Source organism: Sander lucioperca, chromosome 21 (assembly GCF_008315115.2).
Source record: "Sander lucioperca isolate FBNREF2018 chromosome 21, SLUC_FBN_1.2, whole genome shotgun sequence".
Lineage (NCBI taxonomy): Eukaryota > Metazoa > Chordata > Actinopteri > Perciformes > Percidae > Sander > Sander lucioperca.
Window position 1 is genome coordinate 3952466 of NC_050193.1, and position 21095 is coordinate 3973560.

Below are 21095 nucleotides of genomic sequence, written 5' to 3' on the forward strand. Positions count from 1 at the left end.
CTGGGGAGGGGTTTCAGTGTGATTGAGTTTCTTATCTTGTCCAAAAGTTTTTGTAAATTGTTAATCATTATTAACATGGGCAAAAAGATGTAGAAGTATCAGAAATGTCACTCGCCCAGGAATCATGAGGCCAAGGCTTGAAACATTGGCCATGAAACACTTTGTGCATAACTAAATGCACAAAGTGGCAATGGCCAGAGTAGGACCCTGGTAGGGTGAGTGGTCATATATGTTTTTATGAGGCCTAAAATAACAATGTAGAAAACGTATAATCAAAATAACACTCTACTGCAAATGTGCAATGCAAAGTATTGGGATTTTCTCCATCAACTGTACAATTTTACTCATTTCTTTTTCTCTCAGTTTCAAGGTGAACAATCAGATGAGTATCATATTCAGGTTTGTTCCTCTGTGCTGTGATAAAATGTCAGCCTTTTGTAGTTGTAACTACCTGTCACCATTGAGTGGCGCTGCATGCCCATGACTCATAACTTGCATCTCAAGCCACTGATGACAGTGGTGAAAATATGTACAGCATATCTCCCTTGTGCTAATGCTTTTCAGTGTACCTGATAACTTGCTTTTATAAATATCCAGATGTCCCTGTATTGAATGCTGAAAAGAGAGTGTGTGGTGCATGTCTTGCCATTACCATATACAAAACATGAATACACAAATAATTTACAAAATGTTTTATTCAGTTGTGGCAGTAGGGTTTCAGCAGTAGTTTATGCATTTGGGCAGGGAACATTTTAATTGGTGGAAACTTAATCTTTATCCTACAGTAACACAACAAAATACCTGGGTCATCAGTGTGGGCTTTGTATTCCCTCCACATCCAAGAGAGGTGGTTGAACTTCTACATTTGGAGTACTGATGCTCGTATCTTGAGATTCAATACTGTCTGTCCTCTCTTGATAAAGTGAAGTTCTACAGTCTCTGTCTGTTACCTGACCCAGAAGAGAAGATGCAAGGTCCTGTGTTAGGTGGATAGGGCTGGATCCTACTGGGTCATTTTGCCTGGGGGCGTTGATAGAGCACTGATGGCTCTGGTTGTGCCCTATGCATGTTGAAGTATGGACTGCTGAAGGGGTGAGAGAGCTGAAGGTAGTGTGATACTGCGGCTGGCCTGTGTATACGATGGAGGAATGGATGGGTGTCTGGGAGTTGGTGTGATTATGTGTGGGATCAGAGTTAGTTTGAATGCTCAGAGATGGATGGGAGTAGCCAGAATTAACTGGGGAACACAGAGGGTGAGAGTTGCTCATTGTGGGAATAGAGGTGTTGTATGACACCTGGGGGGCCTGACAAATCACTGGGAAGCTACTGAAGGCAGAACTGAGGCCCAGGAGGGATGGACCACCCCGGGCATGCGGGTGGGTCATGTAGGGAGAGTTTGGTGTTGTTCTGGGTACTTGGAAGGGGCACTGGCTCTGTAACCTATGGGCTGTGGCCCCTTCTCTGTCAGAGCAGCACAGGTGTAAACAGGATGGCACAGGGCTTGAAGAGTGCAGCAAGGTGGGGCTTCTGCCCTGGGAGGGCATGCCACTGCAGCCCCAAACATTTCTGGTAGGGTGGCTAATTGATTCATGATGGGGGTGCAGACCGGTGGCAATATTTAAAGGGGCATGGGGCTGGGTCACACTAGGACTGGGAACCATCTGTATGCCACAAGAGTATGAGGAGTCTGGAAGGGCACGGAGCATGGCCACATGAGCCTGCAGGAAATGCATTATGTCGTGGAGCTCCTTGGCCAGGTTGGATACTTCTTGGTTCAAGTTGCTCACCTAAGAAGAAAAAGAAAAGTTGGCTCCTGGGAATATCCGCCTTTTAATAATTATAACTCCTAAATGACAAAAAGCAGTGATCAACTTGGTGGAAAATGATAAAAGCAGTTAAAATTGGACTATAGTTACTTCTTACAGTATCTTTAACACTGTCACCCAAATTATGTAACCCAAAAATGAATGCACTGATATAGCCATCTAATTTATATTTCCCATTTTTATCTAACTGAGTTGGGTCTAAAGCTTCTTTCCGACCAAGTAGTTACAGGAACGTAGTGATAGGAACAGTCCACTTCTAAACAGTTCTACTAACTACTCTTCCCCAAAACCGGTTTTGCCATTTGCATTCGCACTGGCCAAGTGGCCATAGGAACTGGTAGGAGGGGTAAGGGAATGACGCAAGCAAGGCAACGGTCTTTATAGCGTCGCCACATACAACAACAAACCAGTATGGAGGAGGCCATAGGAATGTTGTTGTGCCTTGCCGGGATCCTCATAACGGAGTTCAAATGGCGGCATTTAAAGACTAGGCTGGAGTACTTAACAGAGAAACACAGAAGACGAAGGCTCCAGCGTAATATGATCCTAATTAATATGATGGAAGAAGATAGAAGAGCAGAGTGCAACAGGCAAACGAAACAATGGGTAAATTTAACTAGCATTTGCCGCTTTCAGACCGGAGGGATTTTTGCTGTTCCTAGAACATAAAATTCCTAGAACCTTGTTTTCTCATGTTCCGACTGGACCAATTTGGGGATTTTTAAGTCCCTCTGGCCGCAGTTCCTGTAACTCTTCCAGCTCCTATTTCATGGCAGGGTCTTTTCCTTTTTCCCTTTACAGCATATGAACCTATAGGACAACGAGGGTCGGGTTTCCGGTACAGATAGACCAACAACGGGACAATTTTAACAATTTCTGCCATCTTATTCATCACTAATTTCACTTCTGACAACGTTTTAGGCGAGAAATGAACTGTTTAGGTTTCGAATATCAGCAGTCTTGCGAAAATTGATGCCGAATTGAGAATTTGCTTCAAAGTTTTCAGAGTTGAGAAGCTCCATGAAGTGAGGCGACAGCCAGCAGGCGCTTGCCCCGGGCCGCTAGCTCGTCGCTCGGCCAGTCATGCTCAGAGACCCCGAGGTAAGCTGGAGGTCTCTCAGACCGCTCTCGTAAATAAGAGGCTTTTATTTCCCCGTTGACGGTTTGTTTGTTTAAATATCACAACACATGTCCATCATAAGATTAACGGGAACCTGTGGTTAACTGTCTTTTCGGAAATAAACTCCACAAGCGTGTCCTGCTGCTGGCCGGCCTTCACACACACACACACACACACACACACACACACACACACACAAACACACACACACACACGTCCACAGCGCAGCAGGCAGAGGCGGGGGAGAGAGAGATACTCGTTTCTTTTCGGGAGACTTTGTTTAAATTATGACAAATATGCTATATACATTAGATTTAGTATTTAGTTCATACTTTTTTTGGTGTATTTGTTTTCTGATTTTAATGCTATAAAGACCGTTTCCATGCTTGCATCACTCCCTTACCCCTCCTAGTCCCTATGGCCACTTGGCCAGTGCGAATGCAATTGGAAAAAACGGTTTTGGGGGAGAGTAGTTAGTAGATCTGTTTTGAAGTGGACTTTTCCTACAACTACGTTCCTGTAACTACTTGGTTGGAAAGCGGCTATTAACTATTAACTAATTAGCTGGTTGAATGCGTGATGTTTGTCTTATGAGTTAGCATACGTAGGCAAATTGCAACAGACAGTGAAGAATATGTACTGTTTGTGTTTCAGACGTTGCTAGGTCACTAGGGGTTCCTATGCGGAAAAGGGAAAAGACCCTGCCCTTACTTACTTAAAGAGTTACAGGAACTGCAGTCAGAGGAACTTAATAATCCCCAAATTAGTCCAGTCGGAATACGAGAAAAAAAGGGTTCTAGGAACGTTATGTTCTAGGAACTGCAAAAATCCCTCCAGTCAGAAAGGGACTGAATATTGACCATACCTCTTTGTTCAGTTTGCTGATGTTCTGTCTCACTTCCTCTGTCTCCAGAAGCAGGTTAGCACTCACTTGGAACCGGTCTGAAAAAGGAAAAACAATACAGCTGATCTAAGATAACCCTCTACATGCAGTATGTACTATGGCATCTAATGAGTAGGTACTGCTTGAATATAGAGAAACAAAATGAGTCACAAAGTGGCATTCCTGTGTTGATTCAACCATGCATAATTTAGAGTTAAGCATTTTTTCCTGAAAAGTGTTTTCAATCAAGATCTTTGCTGTCCTAATCCAATATGGTTCATTTTTCATCCATTGTGCAGCTTGCAGAGATTTTACCTGTCTTTGTCTCGCTCGGCTCTACATTAAATTGAAACGCGTGACCATTGTCCTCAATTCCATCCACGACCCTAGCAGAGACACAAATCAGTGTTACATAATGTTAAATAGATGCAAAAATGATTACTGAATGTTATTGGGGTTTAGCAGGATGAACAGGTTACCTGGGGCTAAGGTTCAGTGGACTAACACAAGGCAAGGATGGCATGAGTAGATTGGCCGGCCGATGGTTTAAGCCTGGGTCACTGGTAAGACTGGGCAAAGGAGAAGGAGAGAGCGTCTGATTGGCGATTGGCTGAGGAGAGGGACTCTGGCCTCTACCGTCCTGAACAGGTGACCGACCAATGTGGAGTGCATTGATGTGGTGGAACTCCTCTCCTAACAGGCTGCTGAGGCAGGGCTGACGAACTGGGCTGCCTATTCCATGTAACAAAGGCAGTCTCCTCTGCTGAGAGTGTCTCAGGTCTGCTCCACGTTCATCATCATCTGCCTCAACAATATAGGGTAGTTTATGGCCCATAGAGGCATGACGCTGAGGAGACAATGGATGTAAAATTAGTTTTCTTTGATTTGTGAAAATGAATGGAAGCTGCAAGAGTTTGTTTGTTTTGACGATGTACTCATCATATCAGTGTACAATTAGGGATTAAACATACCGTAGTGGCGCATCCCATTTAATGTAAGAAATTAATACTGTCTGTCCAATTTAATTTCTGGTGTCAAATATGGTAAATAATACATATTTACATGTACAGACAGTGCTGAATCAAAATAGTCCAATTGCATCAGAATGCACGCTAGCGAGCAAGTTAAGTTTCTTTTGGGGCAAATAATATATTGTGTGCACAGAAACCTGAATTAACGAATGTAGCAAAGCCTTCTTTGCCTCTTATTATAAAAGTGTTGTCTTATTGATTTGTACAGTGACATACAGGCTTACTGAAGACTCCTTTTGTTAAATTGTGCACTAATTTTTAGCTTAAAGTTAAATCTCTTGAGAACCTAATTGGTCTTGTCTGTGTAGTCCACATATAAGCTTCCACTTAGCAGCATCATATCCATCCTCATATCAGCTATGTATGAGAATTCAGGCAGTTAATGTGCCATTTTCCACATTAACCACAACAGTTCTGCGTTTTTAGAAAAGCACTCTATTGCCTTAAGATGTAAACACATAGTGTTCTACTCGACTGCCAGATGTTTCAAGCAGATGAAGGCTGAAGTAATTACCTTAGTGAGGTGCACATACCTGAGACAGCCCTGAAGACCATGGAAGCTTTGTTGCTCCCTAGAGGTATTGAAGTCAAAATTAACAAGGTATTACACACACATTCTACATTTGGTTGCAAAGTATTAATGAGCAGAGACAATAAACATTGAACATAGAATTTTCTGTCTGTCTCTGCAGTGTTTCCCCCTCTTTAAATGTGATAGCAAATCTCTTACATCAGCTTCACTGCCCTCTCTCAAGTTGTAGGTAAGGTTGTGGTGGATGTCAGAACTGAACCGGCTGCTGTACTCCGGGTACAGCTCAAGGACCTCCCTCAAAGCCCGAACACTGATGTACTGCAAGTCACAGTAGGTCAGCGCCTTTACGTCTGCATTGGTCTTGATCACCTGGTCATGTTCCGGGAGATCAGCCCCAATAAGGTCACCCTTGCCTGTAGGCATTGTCAATTAATACAGAGGGGTTATAACAAGGTGCAACACATCAGAAAGGTGCAGAATGAATAAGAGAGGAAATGGTGTACACTTGGTGCACACTGACCCAGGATGGCAAGCACCATGCCATCTTTCAGAACCTCCAGGGAGCCAGAGCAGACAAAATAGTTGGCTTGTAGGGCATCTCCATGGCGTATAAGATATTCCCCAGGAGCACAAAAAGAGGTCTTGATGTGCAGGGAAAGGGAGCGCAGACACCCTCTGCTGGCTCGCTCAAATACAGGCAGCTGCAGGATGTCTTTGTTCAGGTGCATGGCAATGTCAGCTCGCAGTTCATCTGGGAAGTCATGCAGCAGCTAAGAAAGGACATGAAAAGATAAGTCTTCAATCACCACGGATCTGCTACAGTGCTTCAGGACATACAAAATAGCCCCACATCTCTAAGTGATCTAAGTATCTCTTTCTCTATATTGATGTGCTTCCCTACACTACCAACTGACTAAATACTTTTACACAAAACTATAACACACAAACTTCCATGAAAAAGATGAAAAGCATTACTTCAAAAGCGCAACAGGCTGCATACGGTATATTTCGAAAAATTACTTTATTTGGTTGTGTTTTTAAACACTGTTAGGCTATGTATTTATTTCTAAGCTCCATTAGGGAATGCCTTTATTTTAACACTAAATCAAAAATACTCCATGAAATGTAGCAGTGTCACTAGTTGAATCAAAAACGCTAACGTCTTGTCTACACTGGCCGCATAGCGAAAGCAACACGTCAGCAGGACAACAGTAGTAGATGGGGCTAACTGTCAGTATCACACTGGATCTGTTCAAGTGCTGTCAGAAGTGTTTTGGCTTTATAGCCAATACACCCGTGGTTACCTGTTTAAATTCGAAGAAAATACAGTTGAAGCCTAACTAGATGCTTCAAGATGTAGACAGCTGACAGCTGCATTAGTTAAAGTTGAAGTGCATCTGTTCTGTCAAACGTATGTGACGGACAACTGAAAACATGACTGGAAGACATCGGTTGTAGACAAGGTGCAGGAATGAGCAACCAACTCTGCAGCTTTATGCAGAGTTTAGCCACTTTCAGCTCATAGTTTTAGTTGTTCAGTCCACACATCAACTGTATGATTAAATCTCGTAGCCAGCTGAGGTTGCTCTTTGCATCTAGCAAGCTAAAGACCCAGATATTCTAGTCAAGAGGCGGGAGGGTCCAAACCAGAGCTACCGCCAAAGGCATGTGACTACACCAGGTCCCTGGAAACAAAACTATACTCACGTTGCTCTATTTAGGAGTCTCTCTCTCCTAAAAAAATCACATGATGTAGCTCCAAAGCGGGCTCTACGTTGAAATACTCATAGACTTCTCCTCGGAATTAGAAAAAAAGGCACAGATTGTTGTTTTAAAGGTTTATGCACTCACATGACCTACCAAGCTGCTCAGTAAAAACAGACACAAGGTGTTAAAGCCAGCATGTTCTCAAAATCAGTGGCAGTCTGTTACCTTCAACAGTGAATTAATTATCCACAGATGGTGGCAGTGAGGGTGTTAATAAGTATTCTTTCTATTTCAACTCATACTCTTAAGTAATTATAGGAAACCTCTCCTAGATTGGTTCTGGCATTTGTTACTGACGTTCTATTTGCAACAAAGTGCCGTCTACATAAGGAAATGGAATAAGACACCAGAGAATTTGAGGTGACCCACATTTTAAGGGTGACATTTCTGAATGTAGACTCTAGCACCCACACCAAAATGTATTTTTTCTTCACGAAAAAGACATTTGCAGCCCACACATTCAAAAGTTCACATATTGTACACTTCCTTATGAAAATAGACAAGCAGAAAAACACTTCTTATTAGGGCTAAAATGTTCAATCACAGGCAAGTGGTTGCTAATTCTTGATTCCTTACCCACCTCATTGGCATTGATGCCATTGTTGACAGACCAGGTGGACTGAAAGTACTCCAGCATCCTCTGCTTTAACAGCTGAGGCAGCCGATGCACACGGATGAAGTCCTTGAGATCCTTCATTCGGGTGTGGTAGAGAGAGCGCCGTGAGTACATGCGCTGGATGATGGCTGTCACGTTGCCGAAGACCACTGCGTGCATCAGGGCTAGAAGTGGGAGAGGGAGTAACATGATGATATACTCACAGCATTTCTCATAATTCTAGCAATTTTCTGTGACACCAGTAAACTCACCACCCATGAGCATAATGCAGATGGAGAAGATTTTCTCAGCGTCCGTATTGGCACACACGTTGCCAAAACCGACACTGGTGAGGCTACTGAGGGTGAAGTAGAGAGAGGCGATGTAGGCGCTAGTGATGGAGGGACCACCCATGGTGCGATTGATGTATGGTGTGTCCAGACGCTTTCCCAACTCCTGAAGCCAGCCTGGTGGACAAGGTCAGAAGAAGGTTGTATAAGACTGTAAGGGCCTTAGGTGACTAAACTAACAAGTCTGCTTTAATAGATGACCCTTTCTCCTTTGGTAGGTGATATAATGTAGAATGATATAATGCATGACTGGTGATATAATGGATTTAGTCTGTGACCTGAACTTCCTCCAGGCTGAGAGGAGACAAGCATGACTAGAGATGTGCAGTACTGGCCCTTTGGGGTTGCCAAGAGAGACACTAAAATGTCTCAGCAAAGCTTAATGAGAACATTATACTCTTGATTTAGTGGTGTTGGAGCTGTCAAACACTCACAATGTGCTCACCTATGTCCCAGGTAATGGGGTCACTGCTTTCTATCTCCTTGCGTCCGATGACATACCAGACACAAGCCATCCAGTGAGCCAGCAGAGCAAACACAGACATGAGCAGGGTCAGGACCACAGCGCTGTACTGGGAGTAGCGATCCAGTTTCTGTAACAGGCGCAGCAGACGCAGCAGACGAAGCGTCTTCAACAAGTGCACCAGCGAGGTCTAGGCGAGTAGAGACAGAGAGAGAAAGAGCAGAACATACATACAAGTTGGAAGTTGTATCACTTCTTTAAAACTATTTCTACACATGCAGTTTTAACCCACACGTGTTCAGTTAGATAGATTTGTTGTTATAACCTGTGACCCATCCTCTTTTTTCTTCTTCATTTAGAGTATTTTAATAGGCTCTATTGTGAAGCGCTTGCTCTGAAATGCTCTGAAAATGTTGCTATTAGCAGGAAAGTTGTTATCCAGAGTCAATTTCAACAAAACCAAGACTTAGAGTAGTTAGAGGTCATGGCAAGTTTATTTGTATAATACATTTACATAAGACAGAAAGGTATTAAGAAAAGATATAAAAGAAACACAAGGACAACATGAAACAACACATAAACAGAATTTTAAGGAGAGTCAAACTAAATAAAATAGAAGATCAAAATTAACTAAAACACAATAAGACAAACAGTAGAATAAAAATTACAGTCCAGTGCAAGATATGAATACATAGAACAGAATAAATACTTTAATTAGCGCAGTTCAATGGCAAACATAAAGGTTTTAAGCCCTGATAAAGAGATGTCTTTGTGAGAGGTCTGCACCAAAGTAAAACTTATCTTTGAGAAATACTAGTGTTTCAGAATAAACTGAAGCGAGCAGACAAATGAGAATGCTCAGTGAAGTGGTTGAAGAGGGATAATCATCTCTAGTCCAATGTTCTAGGGGAACAACACTACTAGAACTTAGTGGTCTGTCTAAGTTAGTGTAAGTGGACATAGACAGGAAAGTATAAAACCTGGGGCCACACTGTACTTCGAGAAATGTAAAACGATAATCTTACCACTGTGATGTTGAAAGCATAGAGAAGGTCAAAGGGCAATGCTGCGATCAGATCCACAAAGAACCAAGTGGTGCAGTAATGGAGGTAAATGGAGCGGGCGTCGTACACTACCTGACCTGACTGACTCACATAGGTTGTACGGAAATTCAGAATAATATCTGAAAAGATGAGAAGCACAGGAAAGGTATCACATAACAGAAAAAAAGAAAAGAAATGTTTTTTTATAATTGCATTATAGATTAGGTCTAAGCTGGGCAGATTGGTATTTTATTCAGACTATAGCTCAGGTACATACAAAACTAATTCAAGTAAATTAATTAATAATAAATACTTCACAATTATAAAACTGGTTATTCATTTGTAGCTTACTAGGGAAAAGACCAAAGTGTAAGTGATTAGATTGCAATACGCCTATTAGCTAATCTTAAAATAATAGCTGCAGTAACTAGAGCCGCACGATATGAGGAAAATATCTCATTGCGATTATTTTGACTGATATTGCGATTGCGATGTGATTGTTGATATTGGAGGGAATGCTCATTTTTGTATAATTATTCTCATTTTACTTAATAAATATTAACATTAAAAATTAAAATGATTATAGTGTAAAATTTTGTGAGGATCTGTACCAAACAATGATTTGTTTTCTTTAGTCTGTAGGATACAATTTGTAGGCTGGGACGTCTCTGCAGCACCACAATACTTCATTCAGAATGGTTTGACACATATTTTGCCTTTAACAAATATTGCGCCCCCCTGCGATTTGGATATTGCACTAGTCCATATTGCGATTTCGATAAAATTGCAATTAATTGTGCAGCCGTAGCAGTAACTATTACAGATGCAAACATTACAAAACATTAAAAAAAATTGCTGCAAGAGGTGAGATGATGTCATTTTTAATATTGCAGTACATATGTTGTGCCAGTTGTTAATTATTTGAAAGTAATTATTCATTTGAAAAAAAAGCTCTACATTGATGATTAAAAAACACATTTAATTGCAGGCTAAAATGGACATTAGCAGTATTTCCTAGCAAACATATGACCAAAGTATTGCAATACATCAAAGTATATTACGGTTTCACTTGATACACTCAAAAGACAAGTTCTTCTTTCGTTTATTGCAATGAGATTGGTTAGATAGTGTTCATGAATTTAAATGAAGCTGGTTCAGGGACAAGCATTTGTAGCAGTTCTCCACTGTAAATGGTTTATTTTTACAAAAAGAAAAGAACAGCATGTGACTCCAGGTGAGCAAAATGTTTCCCCAGACAAACTTGTTGAGAAAGAGGGAGTCAGAGAGCCTCATGACAGATGTTCTTTCACATTTAATTTGAAAGGAAAAGTGGGACGAAGTGAGAGAAATCTTATTATGATTCGTAACCTGGGGCAACAGAGACACCCTGAGTGGGCGAGGAAAGGAAGGGGGGGGGGGGGGGGTAGTCGGGGGTTAACCATTGCCAGGGAAACTACTGCAACTGCACCAGGAAATATGGTTGTTCTTACTTTAAACTGAACATTGTTGTCTCTCTTCATAACACTGCTTTGCTTTAAAAGGTTGGCTGTGCAGCATGCAGTCAGTGAAGATGTTACTTTAAAATAATAGTGGTACAAGCTACCAATTATGTTACATAAAGATGTTTGAATACAATTGCCTACTATCTGGAGAAAGACGTGACTGCAAGCATACAATGATAACGGAAATGTTTTAATCAAATACATCATACCAAGTATGAAGAGCATCTCCACTGCTATGTCACTGGTGCTGCGGCTGACAAGTGAGTGATAGTCGCTGGCCTCATCATGACTGACAAAGCAGATGTCATAAGGCACAGCGACAGCAACGTAGAAGGTCGCCAGTAGAATTAGCCAGTCCCACAAGGCCTTGGAGATGCTGTAGTGTAGCAGGATGAAACGTGACTTCTTAACAGCTGCCACCTTGTACTCAGGTAGAGACGGTTTCTGAAATACACTCTGAAAGACAAAATAAACATAAACATAAAAATCCTGAAAGCATCATGAAATTGTACTCTGTGAAAAATGGAAGGTATGAGATTTGAATCTGCACTGCTCTCGTTTACATCCCAGCGCCGTAGTTCTGAATCAACAGTTGGAGAGAACTTACTTAACAAAAGTGCTTGGATTATATGCCACGGCCACCTTGAACCCTGATGTATAATGAGTTCTTTGGATAAATGAAACCAAAATGTAAAAAATTTAAAAATTACAAATAATGTGCATTTTCTTCAGCGTCAACTGAGGTAGTGCTAGCATTACTGAGCTCAGCAAAAAAACACTGAGGGTATCCAGTACACCTGCCTGTCATCATTCATCATTTTTTTCAACATTTTTAAATACATGTTGAATAGGATTTAATTAACAATAGGCTTGCTGATTGGACAGCAGGGGTTTGAAGAGAGCAGATGCGTTTATTCTGAGGAAAGGAATTTTTTAAATATTGAGACTCAAACTGTTTTTATAGTGTGGGTTTAATGATCTTATGATCCAGGGCTTTGCACTCACATTGGTCAGATTCTTCTTGCCCCTCTTGGTGAACAGGTTGGTAAGGTTGTGCAGAATAGTCTGCCCCCCTTCTTGAGCTTGAGAAAAGTGCGATCGATTGCTTTTCCTGCTCTGGTGAGCAGCCTCTGACACAGCTGTGAGCAAAACCACAATAGTCACTGTAACTGTAACACTGTAAATGCCGTATTCAATTTAGCTTTGAATTTTATAAATTAATGTAACAGCATGACTTTTGAAGATGAAATTAAAATGGGACATTTTAAAGCTAGGAAATGCATGTAGCCAGGCCTCACCGTCTCCTTGGCTGCAGTGATGGCTTTTCCCATATGATTCACTGATGTCTTTAAAGGACAAGAGGAACAGCACCACCTCACCTTTCTCATTTTTGATTGGCACAATATCCAGGAGGCACGAAAATGGATTTCCTGTGGATATTAAACAAGTTATTACACTGAAATTACCCAACAACAATACAGCTAGACAGTTCTTCCCCCTAAAATGATGATTGGATTTCTATTAACACTGGAATAACAATTTTCTTTCATTCTTGTAGCTAACCTCTCCTTACTCCCTTCTCTGTGCTTTCTTTAAAAAACTGTTGTCACAGTGAAAGAAAGAAAATCACCAGTTCTCTAATAATTTTAGGTTAGGTTTAAATACAACATTAAAATGTGTGTTTCAGAGTGCATGGCCAACTCAACATCTGGGTGATAATGGGCATATGATCCTCACCATTTTTCCTATAGAAGCAGACTTCTCCCTGGTACGCCTGCTGGCACTCCAGAGCTTTGACTACCTGTTGGATTACACTTTCATAGGTCTCGGCTCCATGCAGGAAGCTGCAGGTACATGTTTTCTGCATCACCTCAGTCCGAACAAAGCCGGTCAGCTCACAAAACCCATCAGAGCAGTACACAATTGGGTAGCCATGACGACCCTGAGCATTTCCCAGTAGGAAGTTACTGTCTGCAAGGGAAGAAATAAAGGTTGAAGATAAAGCTACTGTGTGACCCTGAGGAATAGAAAAGACTGATTGAACAGGCAATATTTTGCGCTTTTCTTACTGCACAGCTGTAGCTCTGAAAGAAACGAGACATTCAGAGATGGCGACCAGGTTGTGTCCTCGTTCCCCTCTTCCTATACATACTTCACTCCAGATTTGATTTGTTTGTTGTTGCACCAACAGAAAAACAACTGAGTCATTCTGTCTGCCTTCAGCTCAGAGCCCTTTAATAGTCTAGTGTATCAGAGAGTGCTTTGAAGTAAGCTGGTGTGTATGAAGTCTAAGGATATATGCAAGGCTCCAGCTGGCTCCATGGGGGACTAGTGCCTCTATAAGGCTTTGACCCTTAATTAGCAGGTGGAGCATGTTTTCATCCTGCCTTTCGGATTTTACACACGTATATTTTAAAAGATCCATCCATTTTCTGTTGCTTATCTGGGGCCTTATCGCGGTGGCAGCTGGCTAATAAGCAAGGTCTACCCCGAGGTCTTCTACCAGTTGGACGTGCTCCAGAAACCTCCAAAGGAAGGCGCCCAGAGGGGCATCCTGATCAGATGCCAGGAACACCTCACCTGGCTCCTTTCGACACAAGAACAAATTAACAGAACCCTGCAAATCACTCCCAAACCGCTTTAGAGAGTTGATTTAACGTAATGATGATTTTTGGGGATGCAGTTTGTGGTGCTGTTGAATTGTATTGCGTTATACCCACAGGTGTTTTAATAATTTTGTCCATTTATGTCAATGAGTTTAGGCTAAATAACAGGAACACAGTCAGGACTGGTCAGTAGTGATGGTCAAATGAAGCTTCGCGAACCACTTTCTTTATTTTCTGAGCTCACTAGATGGGGCTCTCTGTTCAACAAAGGGTTGAAAACACACTGAGTTGCCAATCCTTTAACCTTTTTCTTTGAACAGAGAGCGCCATCTAGTGAGCTCAGAAAATAAAGACAGTGGTTCGCGAAGCTTCATTTGACCATCACTACTGGTCAGGACTTTAAATTAAGTTTTTGTGATCACCAGCCAACATGGCTAGTAGATTTTTAAAGGTACCAGCCAATCAGATTCTCCACTAGCCACACATTTGTTTTGTTTTTTCCTAACTAACTTTACTTTAACTTTAGCTCCTCTGGTTTGTTTCTCGCCGTTGCGTTCGTCTTCTCCATTTCAGCGTAGCTCGCCATCGATGCCACACAGGCTAGGCACGTAGCCAAGGGTTGTACAACACGTCAGGACATGGTGTTCATGGGAAATGTAGGATTAATACTACAAGCAGTGTTGCCAGATAAAGATTACGTTTCCAAGCCAAACACAGACAAAACTACCCAAATTTCTTGCCGGAAAACAGACCAATCTGGCAACAATGAGTTAAACTGCAGATTCAAACAGACGCAGTGATTCACATTCATCACCGGCCAAATTTGCTAGTAACTTTACAATGTTACTAGCCAAAGTTAATTTTTACCCACATTTGGCGGATTGGCGGGTGTTAATTTAAAGCCCTGTATACAGTCCAACATCACCACTAACTATCTTCTAAAATTACCATAAAGTTAAAGCAACACCTATCTAAAACAATTTAAACAAAAACTGAACATTAGAACCTTCGGGTATGATTGCAGAACTTTTGTATAAGACATTAGTTTTATCCATATGCATATGCATGCACCTCATAAACCTGAGACTCCAAGAAGTGACTGGTCCTCCTGACCCAGAAATAGCACATAACTCCCTGTACTTTTGTACAGATTTAACAAACAATATAGGCCTACAACGTATCAATGAGTAACACTTTAATGAAGTGTTGATAGGCAGATTTTGATACCTTTAGACAGAAACAGTTTTGCTGTTTATTCCCAGTTTCAATCTTACACCCTTACAGTTATATTTTCTCAAGTCGTAGCACAATAGCAAAAATGTGAATGTCTGAAAAACAATTCCCTTTAAGATGTTCTACACACATTTGCAAGTAGGCCTATATTTTTTTGTGACACTCTTATTTTGAAATACTATGTCTTTAACAGTACTTGGGAATTATTTTAAGTTATAATGCTTGTTGCTGCTAAGATGACATTTCTTTGTATTTGGTTGATTTAAAAAGCTGTTTTTACTCCAAAGATTGATTCCTTATTCTGGCAATATAAAAAAACTACATAGACCCGTATTTCTCCTTCTAACTCAGATTTCAATATTCAATTATTACATAACACATGCTCACATAAGGCAAGAGAGAGAATACTTCTCTGTTTAAAATATGCTTTCATGTCTGTGGAATAATTATGGAGATGTCCAGCTTTGTCAATTCAGACAGATACTTGAAAATGAAAGCATTGTTTAAAAAAATATAGTTGCTAACTGCTGGAACATTGAAGAGTAATCTTAGGGCAGGAAGTGTAGATAATAAAACTGCAACTAGACAACTGAATTTAATCGGCAAGCTGTTTTATGTCTCTTTTGTAATAAAACACATAATAGTTACATATCAAAGAGTTTCTTCAGATTCATTTATTAGAAGGGCTGTGACAGACTGCTATGTGAATAGAAAGAATTTACCTAGAAATCACAAGGTCAAGCATGACACCATATGTATGTTGTGTGAGCAATTTACCTCATGACAAGCTACCATGTGCTTAAAAAAACCGTATAGCTTGGAAATAAAGACGCTGGCCTGATTTAATACATTCTTTATAAGCTGCAGAATGTTTTAAATATGGGGCTATGCACTCCAGGGTTTAAGAGAAATTAAAGCAAAATATCACTATGATTTACTGACTAATGCATGTCTGCTTTCACTCATCTCCACATAACCCTAAATATCCCTTCAATATTTAGACAGATGAACCCAGTCCACTTAATGGTGTCTTCTTTCATTATTTGTTCAGTTCTCTCTGAATGCAAGCAGATTCAATTTCAACATGTTCAACAGCAAAACACTATAATGATGAGCTGCAAAGACAACACTGAACACCTGTACTGCAGCCAGTTTTAACAAGAAAGATGCTTTGTTATCTCCCTACAGCTAGGAAAGTAAACACTGACTGATAATATCACATGCAGCTGCTGTAGATTCACCTGATCTAGTTTCTATTATTTTTAAACCAGAAAATAATTAGCGAGCAGGCAGCATGGAGGGGGTGTTAACAAGTGTTTGTTCCAAAGAGGAAAAGACATGTAATTAGTAATGTGTGGATATTCTCTACCTGATAAGTGTGCAGTTTATCTCGCATGAAACTAAATTAAGATCTGTGCGCGCTCTTGTTGCCATGGCAATTTGTGTTGAAAAAATGAAACATATGCCAATGCTGCAATTTGCATCTACAGGGTTACCAAGACACTGTGCCCCATGAAACACAGATGAACCCAAAAAGAATCTGCAATATTGGCCTTGTTCTGATTCATACTTAACACATGTAACGGATTAAATTAACTCTAATTGCTGAAGTGCTTATGAATGAGTGAGGATTTACTAAAATTACTCTAAAACTGAAGCCCTCAACCCCTTGATCAGATATTCTTAAATCACGTGATCACTTAAACTCATCAATTTTATCAATATTGATGCAAATCAGTCTTGACTGTAATCTTCACGAGCAAAGGTATATCTTGGTTACATCCCTTACTGCCAGTTGTCAGATCCTGTCTCTAAAATCAAACTCTTCCACTTTCCTCTATGTCTTCCCTCTCCTCAGCCTGTTTCTATGGCTTCATATTACTCAAGAGAATAGTATGGCTCAATCAATGCCCGACTGGCCAAATAATTGTTTAGATATGAAACTTACAGTAATTTCTTGTCAATAAATGTTAATATCAAAGCTTAGATAGACAATCAGTGCATGTTGTGAATCATTTAATCAAATTTCTATTCATTGCTATATCAACAACTCTACTTGGCATTCACCAACAACATTTGCTTTTTTAAGTTAAATTACAGTCTCTCAAACACAATGACTCATATCGTTAAGAGTCATTGTGTTTTCCTTAATTATCCATTATGGCACTTGTGAGGAGGAGAAACATGTCATTTCAACACCTACCCATGCAATTAAGAGAAGAGACTGTGGACAAGAAGGGATAAAAAAAAAAGCTACAGTCCAGTTCTATGGCTGGTACAGTACTACTATATCACTGAAACAATTATAAAATCCAGATCTATGATCCTCTCTTGACCCTGCAGTCCACAAAGTAAAAATATTATATTTTAATTATATATGTACATACATATATTACATGATATCATAAATGTTACTCTAAACCATCAATTCAATGATGTATTTAGCTGACATTAATTACTTATATTTGGAGGTAGCGATTGATTAAATGAGGGAGTATTTTTTTTTTGGCTGAGCAAGACCGGTGATATTTAATTGGCTCTTGGCCTCTGCACTGTTCATTTTACTGTAACTCATTTCCCTGCAAATATCAGGGCCATGTGAATACCACCTCAATTCCCCTGAGACCATTCTCAATTGACATTCCCACTGTGGATAGTGGTAGTATTTGTTCTGCATATAGATATGAGTTGAAATAAGTTCCCCCGCCTTGTCTTCAAAGAGATGTCATCATCACACAAAAAAGCTTTCCATTACAACGAGACGGATTCAAGGCAATTTTTCAGATTGAATCGGGCTCTGATCATCTCTTGTCAGTTGGCCCGTTTACTGTACCTCCCACTCATTTACTTGGTCAGTCCGCCCACTTGCACATCTGATACAGAGGTATTGTGGCAGCTAAGATTGAGAAAATGTCTGCTGTGTGTGTGTGTGTGTGTGTGTGTGTGTGTGTGTGTGTGTGTGTGTGTGTGTGAGTGAGTGTGTGTGCGTGTGTGTGTGTGTGTGTGTGTGTGAGATAGGGAGATACAGACAGAGATAGTGTAATCACACTGAATTTGTGAATTTGTCAAGTTGTAAAGGACATGGACAGTCTGACCCATACACACTCTGTCACACCTTACATCGTGTTCTGAAGAGAGCTGACTTTCTGCTCTGTTTATTCTGAGGCATGGTGCACACTAACAGAGTTGGACTGGGAGGACAGGAACAAACATAAAACAACCAGGGTCAACGTTAATGGACGGTGGGTGAACATCATTACCTTCGAAGCATGAAAATAAACAACTAATGTCTAATTGTTGGACTCTATTTTCATTATGCAATAGCACAGACATGTGCACAGTTTGTGGGGGTGTAGGTATAGTATATATATTGAAATGCAGCATGCTCTGGACAAAAAGGTTGTGTGTAAAACACTGTACAAAACAAGGAGCTTCAAATAGGAAAATACTATTGCTATCTGGGAGGTTCAGAGTGGCAACACAAGAGCAGAACAAAATTGCAGATGTTTTTTTAAGGTTGAATTTACATTTGAGAAATAAGTAAAGCATTGTTTCTTCAGGAACAGTAATGTTTATTTACAAATTGCAATTTATAGCAGTATAATTCTGTAATTGTTGTTAATTTCCTTTAAGTATTCTTTAATGTGCTTGCTGGCAGAATCACATTAGTTATTAAATGAGTGACACTGTGCTGAAACACATCTGTTCCTGATTGAGACATCTATTTTCAGCAGTGTCAAAAAGCCAATTTTCACTAAACACTTCTGTTGCCTCATTTACGTGGAGCTTCCATTTTGTTGCGACTCTCCTGCTACCATTACACCATGTGCCCTATGTATGGCACAAAAACACCAAAAGGATATGGAAAAACAATAAACAAGATCAAGAAAATACCAACATATCTTGCAATAGTCTGCCCTGCCACAAACATAGAACCTAAGTGTTTTAAGGTTTAATGTTGCAGAAGAACAGGTGAGAAACATGTGACTTGCTGAAAACATGCAGACATTCCTATAGACAATTATTTATTTGGTAGATTCAAATTGAAGATGACAAACATAAGTCTTTAATATTGCCGTTGTAAGTGTTGTTAAATCTCTCATACAGTAAATAAATAGGAAATGTGTTTAATGTAAAAGTTAAAATGAATGTGATGTAATAGTTAAAGATTTTAGTCCATTGTGTTTTTTGTTCCTCTCGGAACTAAAGTTCTCTGTTGTGGTTTCCACTGTTGCGGAATTTGTTAATGGACCAAGGGAAATCTAACGTTAGCACATGTTACGGCACTCTGCTAATTAAGTTGGAGTTACACTGTTGTAGAAGGCCAAGGCGAACAGTAAAGGATTTTCAAAGGATTTAAGAACCTCATTTCAGGACAAGCAGCCAATGAGGTATTTTATCTTACGTGTGAAGCTTTATTTATATTCGTGCTAAGAGCAATTTGTATTTTTATTTTCTTCGGTAACAAATAATAAATTTGACATGCTTACTGTGTTCATTCACATATAGTTCTCGCGGCGTGACATGGATGCATTAAGGACAGAAGAGCAAAGCAATACACGCCCGTTTCAGAGAACCAACCTGTGTCTGTGTTGTCGTGAAGAGAGCTACGCTGTTAAAGGATTCATTTAACAATTTGTTGTTGTTTTAAAGAAAGACCTTGACTGAAAAATGCATGAATTTCAACAGTGAAATATCTTAATAAGCAACAAGTGGCTTTTCAGTTCCAATACATCATCCTAGACTGCACTGACCATCTCCATTTCTAGTTCTGGTTTACTGTCACAACTTGCAGTCTTATAATTGGATCTCACCACCGTTGGATACTTTTGTCGACAGCAGTGTTTTTCAGTGTCAATCACAATCCTAAACTAGGTTACAAAAATGCCAAAGGCTAAACTCCTAAAAGCTTAACTGGTAGAGTGGCAACCTCAAAACTGAGAGGAATCTATTTGCAGACGTCACAATTTTAATTTAATAGCGTGTGTCTCTAGAGAAAAAGTTTGAAACACATGGACTGCAGTATTGTAATGATACTGAATGCCCAGAGAATCAGCACAACTAGTCATCAGATGTACACAACCAAAAAAGGGATGTACTGAATGTCTTGTTTGTCCCACAAATTACATTTAAACTGCAATGTAGTAATTATTTACCTCGACAAGTCATAAAGGTAAAGTCATAAAGGCATAAATATTCAAAGACAACTGTAGAGTATCAGGGAAATCTCTTCTATAAAATATACTTACGAGTGCCATCAAAGTGGGTTGCAATGGTGTCCAAGAAGGTGTTTTGTGGAGCAAGGAGGCCCTTCATCACAGGCATCTTGTACTAGATCAGGAGAAGGTTGCAGACTCTCAGACAGAAGTTTCCAGTAGTTCCTCACCATTCCCCAAAGAGGACATAAAAGAAAAACACAGTGCCTCTCCCTGGGTTCACTTCTAACTTTTCCACAATGCTCTGATGGAGTGCAAGTTGCTCCTTTTCTATGTTGTTGAGCGGAAACCACTGACATGCATTATTTCTTCTTCTGAAGAGACCTCGGAGGTGTTTTCTAAAGCTTCTCTCTCAGTATTGAGTCAGGAGCTTTCAGGGTTCAGTTGCGCATCCCTCTGCTCTCAACACTGCTCCAGCATCACAGCGAAGCCTCAGCTTCTCTTTTGGTAGTCTAACTCCACTCACCATGGTTTCTGCCATTTCCGAGTCCCCTGCCTCTCTCTCTCTCTCTCTCTCTCTCTCCCTCCCTCTGTCTCTCATACAAAAGCCTGAACCATCCCCTTTCAACACACAGTGAATTTATTAGTTGTCTCTCTCGCCTTCTCTCTCTTTCTCTTACAAAACCTCCTACATGAACATTTCACTCCCCAGAGAAGTTATTAGAAATCACTTTTTTTCTCTGTCTGCTCTCTCTTTCTCACTCTCTCTACCTCTGTGTCTTTTCTGAAACGACAAGATTGAAGTTGTTGATAATTATCTGTTGCATAACTGTGAAACAAGAAAAGTGTTGGTTGCTGTGGATATTCTACAACATAGAGGACAAGACAACAACATGGTGGTCAGAGGTTAGGTTGAATAAAGAGTGTTGTTGTAATGATGCTTCACTGTTTGATTCAAGGACACTACATTACCTCTGCTGCCAAGCAT

At 40.3% G+C, this 21095-nt stretch overlaps 1 protein-coding gene across 1 annotated transcript; it reads right to left on the reverse strand.

The window, feature by feature from the left end:
* Nucleotides 1-677: 677 nt before the first annotated feature.
* On the reverse strand, nucleotides 678-20800 carry kcnh4a (potassium voltage-gated channel, subfamily H (eag-related), member 4a). The gene is made up of 16 exons (XM_031312987.2): nucleotides 20201-20800; nucleotides 12850-13083; nucleotides 12411-12542; nucleotides 12118-12251; nucleotides 11322-11568; nucleotides 9593-9750; nucleotides 8550-8757; nucleotides 8027-8221; nucleotides 7740-7939; nucleotides 5913-6162; nucleotides 5591-5805; nucleotides 5394-5432; nucleotides 4309-4676; nucleotides 4145-4215; nucleotides 3812-3888; nucleotides 678-1787 (listed from the first exon to the last, which is right to left on the reverse strand). Exons 1-16 carry the CDS (start codon nucleotides 20274-20276, stop codon nucleotides 810-812), a joined length of 3582 nt encoding a protein of 1193 aa, XP_031168847.1. The 5' UTR covers nucleotides 20277-20800; the 3' UTR covers nucleotides 678-809.
* Nucleotides 20801-21095: the final 295 nt, after the last annotated feature.

Bases quoted from the DNA above. Each gene is read 5' to 3' on its own strand.
- kcnh4a (XM_031312987.2), bottom strand. From the start codon at position 20,276: ATGCCTGTGATGAAGGGCCTCCTTGCTCCACAAAACACCTTCTTGGAC. The intron at 13,084-20,200 runs GTAAGTATATTT...CTTCCCTTGCAG, and splicing joins AACCCACTTTGATGGCACTC to ACAGTAACTTCCTACTGGGA. The intron at 7,940-8,026 runs GTGAGTTTACTG...TCCCACTTCTAG, and splicing joins CTGCATTATGCTCATGGGTG to CCCTGATGCACGCAGTGGTC.